The sequence below is a fragment of the Agelaius tricolor genome, unplaced genomic scaffold, assembly GCF_023055355.1.
Source record: "Agelaius tricolor isolate 1412-34295 unplaced genomic scaffold, bAgeTri1.0.p SCAF_31, whole genome shotgun sequence".
Lineage (NCBI taxonomy): Eukaryota > Metazoa > Chordata > Aves > Passeriformes > Icteridae > Agelaius > Agelaius tricolor.
Genome location: NW_027269291.1, coordinates 2,749,639 through 2,766,209, shown reverse-complemented (window position 1 = coordinate 2,766,209; position 16,571 = coordinate 2,749,639). Strand labels below are relative to the sequence as shown.

General features: G+C 43.9%; 1 protein-coding gene across 5 annotated transcripts; it reads right to left on the bottom strand.

Annotated features, from left to right (window-relative positions):
• Positions 1-790: 790 nt before the first annotated feature.
• SMARCE1 (SWI/SNF related BAF chromatin remodeling complex subunit E1) lies at positions 791-16,413 on the bottom strand. 5 transcript variants are annotated; one of them, XM_071450586.1, is made up of 11 exons: positions 16,278-16,413; positions 15,474-15,524; positions 14,911-14,954; positions 11,912-12,016; positions 9,572-9,652; positions 8,334-8,465; positions 6,665-6,836; positions 4,854-5,026; positions 3,750-3,851; positions 3,027-3,237; positions 791-2,326 (listed from the first exon to the last, which is right to left on the bottom strand). In XM_071450586.1, exons 2-11 carry the CDS (start codon positions 15,478-15,480, stop codon positions 2,115-2,117), a joined length of 1,239 nt encoding a protein of 412 aa, XP_071306687.1. In that variant the 5' UTR covers positions 15,481-15,524; positions 16,278-16,413; the 3' UTR covers positions 791-2,114. The 5 variants fall into 5 exon arrangements, with proteins under 5 accessions (XP_071306687.1, XP_071306688.1, XP_071306690.1 ...); XM_071450587.1 differs by having other exon boundaries at positions 791-2,323; XM_071450589.1 differs by lacking the exon at positions 8,334-8,465.
• Positions 16,414-16,571: the final 158 nt, after the last annotated feature.

The window sequence follows — 16,571 nt, the reverse complement described above, 5'->3', positions numbered from 1 at the left end:
TGTGAGGGACTCACCAGCTCTCAGCACCCCATGGGGGATGGCTGAAACCCCCGGCCTGCACCCAGCTCCTGCCAGACAGGGCACCCAGGAAACAGAGCAGCTCCAGCAGCAAAGCAAGAGGGCTCTTCCTCATGGGAGGAAGGGTTCCTGGCTCTGCTGGGACCTGCAGGTGGCCACAGGTTCCACCAAGAACATCCCACTGAGGACCTGTAGAACACAGGGCCCACCAGGAGCTCCAGGTCGCTCTGAGGAAGGGCTGCTGCAGGAACCAGGTTTCTCCTGAGGCCTGTCCCTCTCCTTTGCTGGTCCCTGATGCTCCTGAACCTTGCAGGCACCTCTGCCAGGCCCCATGGGGCTGGTCAGTGCTCCAACGCTGCCCATGGGCATTCCTTCACGTTCTCATGTGCTTGGACAAGTTATTTCACTCGTGAAGACAACACCCACTCCTTCACGTACACACCCTGAGCTGCACACACCCGTCTTTGCCAATAATTAGTTATTTACATACACCTTGAGAATTTGGAGCAGATGAAAAGCATCCCTGGCCTACAGAAGCCAGGCCTGCCGCAGATAAAAGCTGTTGCACAACAAGGGTTTGCAGCAGCTCAGGTGTGGAACCCCACCTGGGCCCCACAGGGCTGGGGGAGGGCGGGGGGCTCCAGTCCAGCCAGCAGCTGGTACTTTGTAAGAAATAAAAGCCTGTGTGCTTATTTTCCTCTGGCTTGAGATAGAGAAAGTTCTGAACCAAACACTGGCACTACCTTAGAAGACAAGGACAGACGACTGTGAGTTTAAAAAAAACCAAACATGTTGGATTTTATTATTTTTAGACCATTAAAAAAAAAGGGATTTAAAAAACACCAGCTGATAGACCCACTGCTCTGCAAATACACATCAGTTCACTGAAACATTATGTGTTCCCTCAGTTGTTAAGTCAAGAAGTGGCCCGTGGCTGTGGCCACAATTCAATGTATATATTTGTGGGGTTTTGCTTATATAGGGCAAATTACGGCCTTTTCAGTACATTTGTAGAGTCTCCAGAGGTTCTGAAAGCTCATGACAAGCAAAACTACTATTTTTTACCATTTGTGCCATATCAGTGACTGTCTGCTCAGAGAACATGTGCGTGTCTAAACGCCCTCCTGCTCTGTTCTGTGCCAGGTCTCTGGCTGAGGCCACACCAGGGTATCTTGGTAGCAAATAAAGGAGTTAATTGGGAAAGCAAAGGCTTGTTGAAAAGAATTCTGCACCACAGAAAAAAAATCCCTCATGATGTGTCATTTCCTGCAAGACTACACTGAGCCCTTTGGAACTGGATCTCCTGACATGCCACACACAGACCATGAACAAGTTTCCACCACAGCAGAGCAGCTACTCTAGAAAAACAAGTTACACCAAAAATCCCCAAAATCCCAGACTTTCAGACTCACTCTGGAGCTGCTCCTGAGGACTGAGAGCTCTCTTTAAAAGCATGGACTGGGGAGGCTGCAGCAGAAATTGCCCTTGTTGACAGGCAGTGCAGTAGCTGTGGGACACAGGAGACTTTTGGAGTTCTTAGGGAAGGAGAGGCTCCAGGGGACACCCTGGGGAGACATGAAGTCTTTGCTCCATAGTAAGAAAAGGTCTGAATGCTTCAGCCACATTCCAGCCTCTCCAGAAAGCCAGTGCCCCTGCCAGGAGCAGGTCCCTCATGCAGTCAGGCCAGGACTGCAGCACAGGTGACACACCTGTGCCACAAAGGGGCAGAAAGGGCCTTTGGGGAAAAGTGCCAGAGTGTCCATGACACCAGAAGAAAGGGAAAAGGCCTGATTTCTCATCTAGAAACCAAAGCCAGTGGTTTCTAGTCTTTCTAGGGAAGAAATAAAAGTGATATAAGCACCTCTCCAGACTGTAACAGCTGTGTTTAGACACATGAGGTTCCTTTTCTGCCTGCTGCAGGACACCCTGTACCTCTCCAGGCCCCTTCACATTGCTACGCTGATAACCTGGCGTGTCACTAAGCCCTGGCATCCTCTGGAGACAAGTGACAGAGGCAGGGAAGGTACAACAGGCGCAGAGCACGCTCTGAAATCAAACAGTACTTCATTACAGAGACACAGGAACTGAGTCAGTGATTATTCTTTCTTCTCGCCCTCCTCAGCGATGGGGTCTGCGGGCGGCTCCTCCACGGTGGCGCTGTTGCTCTCTGAGCCGGTGTTGCTGTCGCTGGTTCCCTCCTCAGCTGTGCTGTCCACCCCTTCCTGCCCACTCTCCTTGTCCTCTGGGGTGGAGGTTCCTTCTTCACCGTTCTGCTGGTTGTCTGTGCTCTCTTCTGGGTGAGGCTCTTCTGGAAAAATGTATTTCTAAGTGTCATTTACATGTTAATATTTATTTAGATTGTGCAATTAGGACTTAGGAAGAAACAGAAGCTATAATAAATCCGAGTATTCGATAGCAGTCACCTAGAACATGCAGGGACAGGCACAACTGAGGGATCTTTCACTGCTGAGGACATATATGGTCCTGCCACAGCATCCTGACCTCAGAATTCCAGCCATAAGAAAGCCATGCTCCTTGTTAAAGCAGAAGCACTGGAATTCAAACTCCTTGGCCCCTCTTTCCTTATGCTCCTGCTGTTGCAGCAGTGACTCACTGATGCACTAGTCATTGGGACTCCTGAATCCAGCAGCATTTCTTACTGCCACTGTCCAGAGCATAAAGCAGCTGGAAAATTTGCCTGAGAGCTGCATAGGAAGCATTGCTGTTGCATCATCCTGGCTGGACACTGACACTGGGACAAGGAAACGCTCCCAGCTGCTCCCAGTTAAGCAGTCTAACTTCAGGTTTACCAGTTTTTCCCCTGGGTACATCACACACAAAGCATGACATGGGGCTCTGTGGGATCTTATCTTCTCCTCTTTTAAAAACGAGTATTTAATGAGAAGCAAGCAAATGCCTGTGTTCACCAAGATGCAGTGAAGTGCTCTCCTCAGAGACCCTCTAATGCTGATCCTTGGAGAATTCTGCAGATGTTCAGATGCAGTTACCTGTCTCCATTGGAGTGCTCTCCTCTTCTTTCTTCTCCTCCCCCTTGCTGGCTGCCTGCTCCTCCTCAGCTGCCAGGCTGTTCTGACTGCGCTCAGCTTGCTCAGCTGCTTCCTTTTCCCTTTCCTCCTGTCTCTTGCGAGCCTGTTCCTCAGCTTGAGCAATTTCAGCTGCAATTTTTTCCATATCCACTTCCACCTTCAAACTGCATAACTAGCAATTAAAAACAAAGCAAAACAAAGGAAAACTTTAGCTCTTTTACTACTGCAGTTACCCTGAAAAATAAATAATCAGTAAACCCCCATGATGACTTCATTATTTCTACACACTGCACTTTGATTTTACAAAGTTTATACTGGAAGTAACTAGGGAGGGAGATACAGGCATATTGAGAAAAAAAAGGGGAGAGGGAATAAATAAACAACCTAAAACTTGTTATTTGAGTGCAGCCAAGGAGAGCAGTGTGCCCTCCACAGTGGCTTCAGGCCACCTTCCTCCAGCTGCTCTGAGTGAATTCACCCAGCCCAGCCTGGAGGCACTTCTAAACTGTACTGGCCCTAAAAGTCACTGAAGGAGCAGGAAATCATTCTGTGCTTTTTACCACCCACACCAGGGCACTGCCCCAGCAGCTGGGCAATTGCTCAGAACTGAACAGAGAACTGAAGCACTTGTACCACTGTGGAACCAGCAGCTTCCTCAGAGTAAGTGAGAAAAATGAGCTGTACCCTTTTAAGCTCGTTGTTGAAAGAGTCTGTGCTTTCCAAAAACTTCCTCTTCTTTTCCTGGTGACGCTCCTCAATTTGCAGCAGCTCAGCTTCGAGCTTACGCTGGAAGGGAAACAAACAGCAAGAACCTCACTGTGCAGTCACCTAAAAACTGGGCAACAGTACAGCTAAGCATACAAATTTTCATATGGGTTTATTTTTAAATACTGGTCTAATATGTAAACATCCTTCTGCCTGCCTCTGATACCCACTAGCTCAGAAGTTCATACTGAAACACAGGAACAGAATGTGGGTCTGTGCAGCAGCTCAAGCATATTGTAAATGAAGCATTGTGTACCTGAGGTGAAGCTTCCAGCATCAAATCTGCACATTTTCTTTCCTATTCTGCACCCCCAGATCTGTGTATACATATCCCACAGGTCTGTATATACACAGCTCATAGGTATAGACACACTGTCCACATCAATTGCAGTCTCTAACACAGAAAGACCACAATTCATAGGAAAGATGGACAACCACCCCCTCCACCCTCTAAATCTTCTGTAATTAAAAAAACTCCAACAAATCTCTGCCTAATTCTGGTCTTGCTTCACCCCTACACACACTGACCATGCTGAAAGGGTTCTTCTGGTAACATGAGTGTTTGGAAAACACAGGCATGTGCTCAAAGCTGGGTCAAACATGCAGGTGTGACTTCACCATATATTTTGTATAAATTTAACTTTCAGTGAAAAATGTTAGAACAGGGGCAAATTACTTCAAAAAAAGAATCATTACAAACAAGATGAGTTGTCAGGTACCCAAAATCACAACACTAGCAGTACTTATTAACCAGCAGACTTTAAAAACTGCATACAGGGGGTTGTGTGTAATAATGAAGAACTATGGAATTAACACTTAGGACAAAACACAAAGAACAAAACAGCACAGAAGGTGAAGTCTCATGTTCTGCAGCTCCCACGAAATGCCAGGGATTAGCACCTGGAGCACACAGAACACTGACACCCAGCAAGAACAGTCATGTAGGTGATCCAATGATCCAAAGAATTGGAGTCCAGCCCAACCCCACCACATTTTAGCTGCATCTGCATCCTTTCTTTTTACCTGATGAACCATCAAGGACTGAACCTGGCGTTTCAGGACTTGCATTCTGGCTGTGGTGACCACGGAGCGGACGTCGGGCACCACGCTCTCGCTCAGGATCTCGCTGATGAGCCGGTGGTTCCTCTGGAAGCGAGCCGTGGCCGTGTGCTTCATGGAGAACCCATCGTCGTAATCTGCAACAGCAGTTGGAGGGGTAACTGCTTTGATCCCACAAAATGAGAGCTGAGTCTGATGTACCCACATTATCCACTCTGTACCCACATTATCACTCACAAAAACCAAAATACGAGCCCTAACAGCAGTAGTTGTCGTGTCACAAAGTTCACAGTAACACACACAGAGCACAAGGGAATTTCAAAACGAGACAAAGTGTGGCCAGGGCAGCATTCACCTGGCATAGCTCTAACAGCTGATTTCACATGCATTTCCCACAGCTGAAATTGGGACTGACCTAGTTATTCACTCTGTTGCTTTCCACACTTCCACAGTAGGAGGGACTATTAATACACCAAATAAAAGACCCATTCCTGATTAATCATGTTTCCAGAACAAAATGCCACCAGGATAGTGACTCCTCTATAAATAACCTTTGTAGCACAGATCAAAACCACTTATTTTTTAAAATACTGAGGACTGAAAGCATGAAGCAGTGAGACACATTTACTCATCACTGAAAATTCACAGTCATGTATTAAAAGAATTTGATTATTTATTAGTAAGTGCATTTCTCTAAAGAGAAACCAGTTAATCAACAAGTATGAATTATCTCCCAGAACAATGCCACGTAGAAAAGTCCAGAGGTCGAATTTTGTTTTACATTAAGTATTCCTACTGGAGATAACTATCCCAGCTATTCACAGAAATCTTAAGAAGCTGAAGACCATGCCAGGAGATACTACCAAAGAAGAGAACCCGTTAAATGAAAGTTTATTTCCAAGTGTATATTGTATCTCATGTAGGTATCTGATTAAACAAAGCAAAAAAGGAGGTAATGGCTGGTTCTGTCCAAGCCTACTTTGCACTGGTAGCACAGAACAGAATCTCAAGTCCCCAGGTTCCAGTTATTCCGGCATGAAACATATTTACATAAATGTTGCAATTACCTCACACGGGGGAAAGTGCTGTTTGCTATGAGATTTATCTCAGGGGTGTGCTTTCACAAGGGGGAAGGAAAAAAAAGGGTGTAACTGAGCACATTTTTCACCCTCAGGTTCCAACAAGTATTTGGTGATGCATTTAAAAGCAGCCATGAGGTGTGTGAGGCTGACTTTTCCCACTGGGTGGGGTGCATTTCCTTGCAGTCAAATAAACGTTCAGAATTTTCTCATCAACTTGTCAGCAGCAAGGGCACCTCACTCGCCAAACAATCTCAAATGACAGTTGTTGAACACATTCAAAGTTCAGGTGCTCTTAATCACACCAGAACTCTGCCTGTCAGATTTATGTGCTTCTGGTAATAAAGCACAACATTCCATCCAAGCCGGATTAAATCAGTCATCTAAGCCTTTGCTAAAGCATGTGCTAAAGCCATTATGGAGCAGTAAGCAGACTGATCTGGTTTGAACTATTGAGCATTACTTCACACTTAATTAAGAAGGGTTGGAATAACTTTTGCCACGGGTGCCACCTTATTTTTGGGAACAAAGTCAGCTACACGGCATAAAAAGCGGTAATGAAAATTGGCATGAAAGCACCAAAGCAGAAACGAAGCCACGTGAAGCGCTGCAGAAAGGGCACCCAGGTGGTTTTCTGTATCTCCACGGCCTGTCCTGCCATGAGTGTCCCACTGGGAGTGCACACCAGCTCCTTACCATCGGGATCCTCCGCGGGCTGGATGCTCATGTAGGGCTCCCCCTTCTCCATGCGCGACTGCCGCTGCCGGCTCTCCTCTTCCAGCGCCGCCTCGGCGCGGCTCTTGGCGTTGATGTAGGCCAGGTAGGCAGGGGAGTTGTGGTAGGCCTTCATGGACTCGTTGTACTCGATCTGCAAGGTGACCAACACGGTTTGATTGCACCACTGGGTGATTCCCAGCCGGCCACAACTGCGCTCTGTGTAACGCACAGCGCGGTTACACAGACAAAGCTGAAGCTGCATCGTCTGGCTGAGATACAATTGATCAGATTCTCTCAGTCTTTCTTTTTTACAAATTAGAACTTCTATAATCATTTGTGTTTTAAAAACACAGCTGGTTCTTAGGTCCTTTTAGTTTTATGATAGCTTTGTTTTCTGAGATTTCAAATTCAAACACCTCAGAACATTTAAGATGAAGTTCTGGTAAGACGAAATTAGCAAACACAAAATATTCTCAGTAATTCTCTGGAGTTCTAACTAAATCTGTGGTTCTGATTTCTTCTCTTTCCTTATGCCAGTATGTCATGAACCACTTTCCAAAATCATTTATCTGTCCACTCTTTGACCCATCCCTGCTCTGGGATGGCACAGAAAGCTGCAGCCAGACTCCTGTCTCCTCCTGGCAGCAGGACAGCAGCACTATTTTCACTTTCTTTGAAATACCTTTTCTCTTTGAATTGCTTTCTTTAATCTCATTTTTAAGATTTTGTACAGTGATTTGAGATACTTCTAATCAAAAAATGGGTATCATCTATGATATTGATAAAGGTACCTAAAACGCTTGTAAATGATCAGGACCAGGATCCTTCTGCCTTGGCACAACAGAAACCAGCTGGCCCCTGCCCCAAGGAGCTTACAATCTAAACATCGTTACCAAGGTAAAAATAGAATTCCTGGATTATTTTTTTTCTCAGCTAAGAGCACTGAGTTTTGCAGTACTTCTCTATTGCCTTGGAATACAACCAGCTGAGATTTGACCAGGTAGCCAGAGCCTCAGGTGCCTGCCAGGTGTCAGCACAATTCATCAGCTGGACAATTCTCCCTTTGTACCTGAGAATCACAAGAACAGTCTTGTACAGGTGCTCAACACTTACCAACCTAGACACGAGGCAGCTGTCATCTCTTCTCATTAAGATCAATAAAACCAAAACAAAAGCACAAGAAAACCCTACAAGTGGTAGCATTTTCTATTAAGAAACAAAACATTAATGCCACAGCGTGGAGTTCCATCAGGAAAACCAAACCCCACGTGACTGGAAGTCTCTTAGGAACATGTTCATGACAACAGCAGTAGTTGCAGAGCACCAGTTTTGAAAGAGGATTTTGGTGTTGAGACAATCTTTTCAATACTGATGTTGTACAATCAAATCCATTCATTACACAGTTAAAATCGACACTCAATTATAAATACTTCATTTTGAATTAGGTCTAAAAACTGACCAGTCACAGTTGATGCACAGTTATTTAAAAAAATCTAAGAGACGTGTCAGGACAAACTTCCATTTAAGTTACATACAGGGCTCTCGTGAATGCCTCAAACACCCCTGCATGGGGAAGATGAATTTTTCTTCTCAGACCAGTTCCTAGAAGAATCAGCTGTAATAAACATCCCAGATTTCTTCCATTTACCTTTTCAGCTTCATATTCATTCAAATACTCTTGCTTCTCTTCATCAGTGAGATCTCGCCACATTCCTCCAATAATCTTGCCAATTTCCCATAACTTCAAATCAGGATTGGACGCCTTCACTTGGTCCCAGACCTTAACAGAAACAGCTGGAGCTTTACTAATGATATCTAAATACTTCCAAATTAAACATTTTATATTGTCATCTCAGTGTTCTTTCTGGAATCACCATGAAAAACAGGATAAAGCTAGGAATGAGTCTGGCTAAGCTATCTGGATTATTTTCTGGGGCAGGAAGTCAGTAGGAAGCCAGCTACTGAACCAGGCAATTGCTGAGTGGCTTTGGTCTCATGGGAATATTGCCTTTAACCCTCTCAATTCTCTTCTTAAATGAACATCGCTGCATCTCGGGGAAAAAAATGCTACTGAGTAAACACATCCAGCAGTAGATTATGACAAAGAGACTGAGCTTTTCAGATCTGAATGTAACATTTCACAATATTTCAGTCTTGCTGATCAATCTGAGTTCCAACAAGTTCTGACTCCACCAAAAAGGTTCCTAACTTTATAGGGCAAAAAAAGGAGAGCTGCCAGTGTAATTTCTTGCTGCGCCACTTGACTTTTTTTTTTTTTTTTTGTGTGTGTGTTGATGTTTTTTGGCCTAAGACAGATATGCTGGTAAAGATACTTTACCAGAAGTGGAAGAAATTCCTTCTGGCTCACCTGCTTCAGCCAGGCTGCCATGCCCTCCCCATGCCCCATCAGATTCCAGACTCCACAAGAGTCTCTCTCCTACTTTCTGTCAAACAGTTCACAGAATAGCGAAGCAAACGTTGCCACGGGCTAGGGTGGTGAAGGAGAACATGCAAAGTCCACTCATTGCTACTCTTCAGTCCAGCTACAGCACTGCACCAAGCCCAGAAAACGCAAGGAATACTTCCTTTATATAAAAAAGTTCTGTCAGTAAGTCACAGGAACTTCTGAATGTGGCGGGGTGGATCCTTGTCAGCAGACAGTGGTAGGAATTAGCATTTTAGCAATTTTCCCCCCAGAAATTGGCAACTGTGTGACCAGACTACTGCTGCCTTTGTTCTGCAGGGCAGACTCTGTACTTTACATCCCCTTAAGAGAGCGCAGGCTGTTAGGAGTCAACGTTTAGAAGCTGAAACTAAGATCATAGCAATTAATTGTTAGCACAAACGAACACTGACTTTATTACTGATGGACACTGTAATACCCACCTTCCGGCTGTACCTCATGTAGGGCATCAGGGGCTTGTCTGGGGGTTTGGGGGGCTTTGGAATGGTAATACCAGAGGAAGCCTATAAAAGAACCGGATAAATCCATTCGTTAATGGGATCGCTGAACAGTTTCTACACGCACTCGTTTTGGAAAACACTTGTGCATTCACACACCCCCACCAAGAGAAGCAAACATCACCAGAAAAATTACCCAGTCTGTAAGTGGACAAGCACTAGCTAGAGTTGGTCCTCAGAGGAATAATTTCCAATGTAAGTTTGTCCTTTTCTCTGAAAGTTTACAGAGAAGTAACTAGATAAATCCTCAAAAGGGCTCCATGTTCTCAAAACTGAACTACATAGCTTAGGAACTGACAAGGAAACACTAATCCCATCAGGTTGTCTTTTCTCACTTCTGATGACTAATTTATTTTATCTGTTTTGACAAATTTAATGTGGCTATTGTACAGGTTTAAAAAGATATGAAGAAAGCTTAAAAACATTAATTTAGAGACATTATCAAATAATTTTAGTAATTATTTTTCTGTAAAATTTGTCAGTGGTAATGTGGAGCCAATTAACAGACTCTTTATGAAAACAAAACAATTCTATGCAGCTAAAAGGTATATATGTGCTCTACTTGTAGCCAAGCTCTAATGAATTGTCCCAATTAGCCTGGAACATGCTCCTGTGCTCTGTCTTCCTTTGGCTTTATGCTGCCAGACACAGTGCTGGCACCACACAAAAGGCTACTGAGCTTTAATGCTGCTGCTGGAAAGCTGCTGGGTCTCCCTGCATCCCTTCAACCCACAGAACATCTGACAGGGCTTGCTCCTAAAGCAGTGCAATGACATCACAGCCCCTGTCAACTGCAGGGCCTGAAACCCTCCTTTCTTCCAGCACTTCCACATGCTAGGAGTTCTCTTAAATGGGAGTATTTACATGAAAGTATAAAGCAGGTTCAAGATCTTTCAGGGCTGTGGCCTGTAGATCAATACTTGGGTTTAGCCCAGAAGGCTCACGTTCAATACTGTTTTCCTCCTGATAGTTTCTTTTTTTTTCTTTTTTCTTTGTTTGCTGAATTTATGGAGCTCTATGAACAATGCATACAGAACTGTGTATAATAATGTGCATGAGGTATATGCATTACCAAAATGTATACATAGATACACATACAGATGGGTTGGAAAAACATTAACGGAAACTGTTTAATGCTTTTAAATTAAGAGGGGTTTAAAGACACCATCCATATACTGGGATATGCATGGCAGAGCAGGCTGTGTATGTTTGTGACATACAGAAACAATGGAAGTTCTCAGACAAAACCTGACTTAGTCTTGTATAAAGAAAGTATCCATTTGAACAGTCAATTCCAGCTTGTAGGGGAAGATCCTTGCTGTAAATGCTTTAACAAACTTGATGAACTTCATTTGAAAGAAGGTTTATATGAGAGGCATAAAAAAGACTACACTTTCAAAAAGCACCATGAATTTGATCCTTGAGAAATCTTTGTATCACCTTCCAAACTGATCAGAAGTTTTGAGGTACAAAGTTCTACATGGAAAAACCTTAGAGTTGTAAGATATTTAAGAAAGTATCAGGGATTTACTCTATTTCTGTTGTGTTAACAGTGTTATATTTCCACTGTCTATTTTTGTTTCCTAACTGCATACAATGCTAGGACTTGATTCATGTTTGAAAGAAGCTGTCACCTCCCTCATCACTTGTCTCCATCTCACTTTGTTTACTCCATGAAAAATGAATGTAACATCCATTTCCCACACACTGACACATATACGAGCTGAAGGGATTCTATTTTATTATCAACATCACACTTTTGTTGAAAAAATAATGACTGAACTTGGGACTGTGCAGTAATTACCAGACTAAGACTAGAAAGAAAAATAAAGGGCTGTACCTCTTGCATGGCTCAACAGGATGATGCAACGACTATCAACGATCTCCAGCTTGCAAAATGTTCTTCCTTATTTTTGTACCAATGAACCTTAGCAAAAAGAGCAGTTCCCTCCCTCCAAAAATTCATACCCAGCTACAGAAGCTTTTCCTATGCATGCAGTGGTCACTGAAGACCAAAGTCTGTCTTTTTGGACGTCTGCATCATATACCATTACCAGTTTTCCCTGTTGAGTAAAAACCCATTCTCCTGCAAAAGGTTTCAGAGTGAAGGGGAAGGGGGGGAAGGTGAGGAATAAGAATCAGAAGTTGGTTTTGGTTTTTTTATAAAGAAGTGGCAGCAGCCAAGACTCCGAAGAACCTAACCCTAAAGCCATTTCTGGTCAGCTCCTGGTGTCTGCTGGAGGATGTAATAGTTGATTCTCCTACCGTGACCCGGCTGTTGGTGCCCGGGTTCCCTCCCAGCCTGTAGTTGTTGTAGGCCAGATGGCTGTATGGATTGTATCCCACAAACCCTGGGGTGCTGGGCATTTGCTGATGGAAACAAATGAGACAAAAACACGAATGAGAAATGAGCTCAAACGAGGAGAACACAGAAATGAAAATGAACTGCAATATGGCATGCAAAAGCAACCAGAATTCAAACAAGCAATGAGGTGTAGCAGTTGGTGTCTTCCCAACACACACAACTTACTCCAGTATAAACCTAGTAAGGAAACAGGACTTTTAAGCAAATGTGTCACTACAAATTTCTGTCTGAAAATTGGTGATTTTATTTCTGTTAACTGTGTAACTCATTTAAACAAGTACTCTGTAAATTCAGGTCATGGCTAATAGAGTTTTCCAACATATGCCACCAAGGAATTCAGAAGACCCTTGTCTCCCAAGGGTGAAAGTTGGGCAACACAGCACCCAGCAATGGGGCAGAAATCCCCAGTACCCACATTTACTACACCAATGAAAATCCCTGCCTGCTTTTCTTCCCAGAATTCTGCCTTCCCAACAAATAGAGCAGGGGAGGAAATCTCTCAAAGCACCATTTGTGCTCCACTGCCAGTGGCTGAAGATAATTCCCAGAGACATCCCTCTGTTATAAGGCAGGCTGTAGATTGCAGAGCTGAGGAACTCTGCATCTGCAGTAAGACCTGTAAGTTAAAAACTTTAAACTAGTCTGAACAGATCACCAAATCCAAGATAATTCAGAAGTTAATCAATACATCTTCATTCATTCATGAAAGTGGACTGATTTGTTCTCACCTCAGTCACGCAGAAAAAAAAAAAAAATCTTGTTTCTTTGCATTCCCTTCTCACTTAGCAATGGACATTCAAGTTTCATCAGGTTACCTGTATTCCCCTCCTCAAATAAATTTCTTTTTTCCATTATCCCCCCCTTTCCCAGTCAGATTTTGTTGGAAAAAAAGATCAACTATTTAATGGGAATTGTGATTAGGTCCTGACTGCGGTGGTTCTATGGTTCCATGAGAACAAGAGCCTGGAGTGTTTCTGGACATTTAAATATCATTCCCACAGTGTCCCACTCTCCAGCAGCCCTAATAAACATTCCAAGAAGCCTTTCAGAGATTCACTGACTGGACTTGTTCCAGATTACAGTTATACAAATTTGACAAGTAGGTTCAGGACTCTGAGAACCAAAGTATGACATGTACAAACACTGAACAAAGTGTTTTAGGAGCTGACTAAAGTAACTGGGAAGGTTTCAAGTCAATGCAGACACACTGCAGGAGTTTATTTCTAAATACACAAGTGCAGAGGAAAATTATCCATTAACAGTCAGTCTTCAGCAGAGATTTTATTACCAAGCTTTTTAACTCAGTCCCAGCAGCTGATGTGCTCATCTGTATGCCTTGGCTCATGACATACACATTCACTACTTCATAAGGCACTGGTTTAGTACAGTTTTTTGTATTACCATAACAACAGGCTTTGTATATGCTGAACTACACCTCTTCAATAAAACCAGGTGACAATTGTAATCTCCGTCTGCTTAATTCTTTATTTCTGCAAGACAGGATTTAAATGTTACCAGGAACTACCTTGCATCACATGGAGAATTTTTATTTCGGATACAGTACTGCAGTTTTGAGAATTACTGGGATTTTGTTGACTGCAGCACCTGGAACTGGCTGTGGAAGAACAAGCAAGGTTATTTGGCTACTTTGTGACTTGCATTAACAGAGCACAGACCATCACATGAAGGACTGTATAAAATATAATACAAAATAAAAGATGCTTGTAAAACAGGCAATGCATGGCACTGGTTGCAGTCCTGGCATGTGCTTCGTGTATCCTTCTGAAGGACTGTACCACATCAATATGAACCATTAAACATCTGTATCCATGCTATATCCCAAAGGAATCACATGTGTATGCACAGCTCTCGAGGCAGGAATCCAGGGGTCAGAGTGGATCCATCATGTTCCTTCTAACAGATCTAGTTTGCTGTGTGCAAAAGGAAAACTCTGAGCAAACTATGAAAATCAAGTTTTATTTATGTAAACTTATAAAAACATAACTTGTATTTATGTGTTATATATTTATCAAGCCTCTTCCTGTAAAGTATGGCACAAAAAATTGGAAGGATCACATTCCTTTTAACTCCCATACTGCAGAGATCAAGGACACACTACTGGGTAAGTCTTCCAATTCACTTTGGTAAAATAAATTCACTATAGCATCTTTGCTCAATCTTCTGTACAAAAGATTTGGATTTGTCCTAAAACCCAAACCATCCATAAATGTGACCAAAGATGTGCATTTACTTCCAAACAGCTCCTGCCCACAGCACACTGGTACTGCAGCACCTTTGTACATCCAGGAATGTCACTGGGCAGGATTCAAAGCTCCTGTTCATGTTTTCCTCGGTGTCAGGGCATGCCACTTTACTAGAAAGTAAAATATTTCCCAAGCCCTAGACTCCAAAATACCAGTGATTTCAAGGAATGCAAGACTGGCATCAGGAGCGTTTCATTATTCTGACCCAATATAACAGGAAGTTTGATAATCCTGCATTCCACTCAAATGCAAGAAAAAAGAGCAGCTCAGTGCAACTGTAACGTGGAAAAATGCACTGTCTGCCGTGATTTGGGCACAGGCTGAGCAGGACATTTAAAAATCAAATGTATCAGTTGATTCTTAACTATTCCAGTACTGCTGCAACCCACTGTGAGTCGTTTGAGACAAGTGACTGCTCACAGAAAATTCAGTGTCTGCGAGATCCAGCCTTAAAGGCAAAATAAGTTTATTCAGCTTTTCTTTCCCAAACTTCTCCAAAAAGAATTATATTAATTTTAACAATTCATATGACATTAATATTGTGTTTCCCATATAAGAAGGTGATGCAACTCCGTAATTATTGTTCTGGGAAGTTCTAAAGGCTCTGTGTTAATGAGAAAAATCACTATACTTACGGTTGCAGGAGCTGGGGTGGGAGGTGGGGCATAGGATGGCCTTTCTGTTAAGATAGAAATGCAAGCAAATTTTTTTTTTCTTGAAAATCTGAATGAATTCTTAAGGCATCTGCTATGGCCAATATTTTAAAATGATTTTACAGAAACAAGAAAACTCTACTCTGAAAGACTTTGCGTTTTGCCACTGAACAGCAAAAAGCAACACTAGAAAAAGAAAAGAAAGAAAAATTGAAATCCCCCCATTACTCTTGTCCTAGGCTTTTATTCAAGCACAAAACTGAAGAATATAAAATTAATTTATATGCACACAAACTACATGGAGGGAAAGCAAAAATGCAGTCCAACAGGATTCAGAAGCTGTGATATCTGGATTTCCTACAAAAACAATATGCCAGGAATCAGCCACAGCAGGATTTAAGGCCAAGAGTTTAGTCACTACACTCGCTAATTTCTTTTAACGCCAGGAATAATGGCATCATCTCACAAAAAACAGATTCTGTGGAACCAGATCTGTAAAACATCAAAGTTAAAGAAAGAAAAATCTTTAAAAAAAAAAAACTTACTTGACATTTTGATAGTCAAATTTTCAGCCACCTGACATTATATTTGTACTTCTGCAAGACAAAAGAAGATCACGCTATTAAGTGTTGTGACTTTCCCCCCACCAGATCGCTGAAGCTTCGATTGTTAATGATACCAATGATTATCAAAGTTTGTCAATTCTGGAACACAGACAAAAGCATTTTCAGAAACCAAGGCGTTATCTCTTTGAAAAATTAATGGATTTTCCAAGGAATCTTAAGGCCTTAAATAGCTGTGCAAAAGCACACAAGTTTAGGTCACGTTCATATGAAAGGGTCTAAATAAATATATTTTATCCTGTAAGGAATAAAAAGAACATATCCCATTATTTTACACTCATTGTTTCAGAAATCTGATACTAATACATAAATGACCAAATGATGTACTTCCCTTACAGGGTACATAAAACAACCACCGAGCCCCGCAGCTGCGGTCTGACAGGCAAGGCTTAACCTTTTAGCACCGAACCCGGCAGCGCGTCTCACAGCGCTGTAACAAAGTGGTTTTTTTCGGCGTTTTTCTTCAAAACACGCCACGGCAGCTGCAACCTCCTTCAGAATCCCCACTAACGCCGTGCTCCGGGCTCGCACACGGGGCTGGCCCGGGGAGATCGAGGGGAGATCGAGCGGAGCCTGAGCGGGCCCAAGGCGGCCACCGGGGGTTCCCTCGGCCCCACCGCTCCCTCCCCGGGACCGAGGGCCCTCCCGAGCCCCGCAGCGCTGCCGGAGAGGGGCCGGGGCCGTCCCGAACCCCCCGGTCAGCCCCGCCAGGCCCCCCGGACTCACCCGCTCGGCACGGCCGCGCTCCCTTTGTTCCCACGGGCCGGGGCGGCGGCGACGGCGCCTGCGCACTCTGCTCCGCACTTTCGACACGCCGGCCCCGGCCCGCCAGTGACTCCCTACTCACGATGGTGGGTGTGTTCGGCTGCCCCGCGCCCCAGCGAGGGGCCAGGGCCGTTGCCGCACCCTCCGGGACGGCGGCGATTCCAGGGGCCGTGGCGAATCTGCGGGATGCAACCCGAGCGCCGCGCGAAGGGCGGCCCCACCCGCCATTAGCGGCACGGAGGCGCTGCCTCGCGG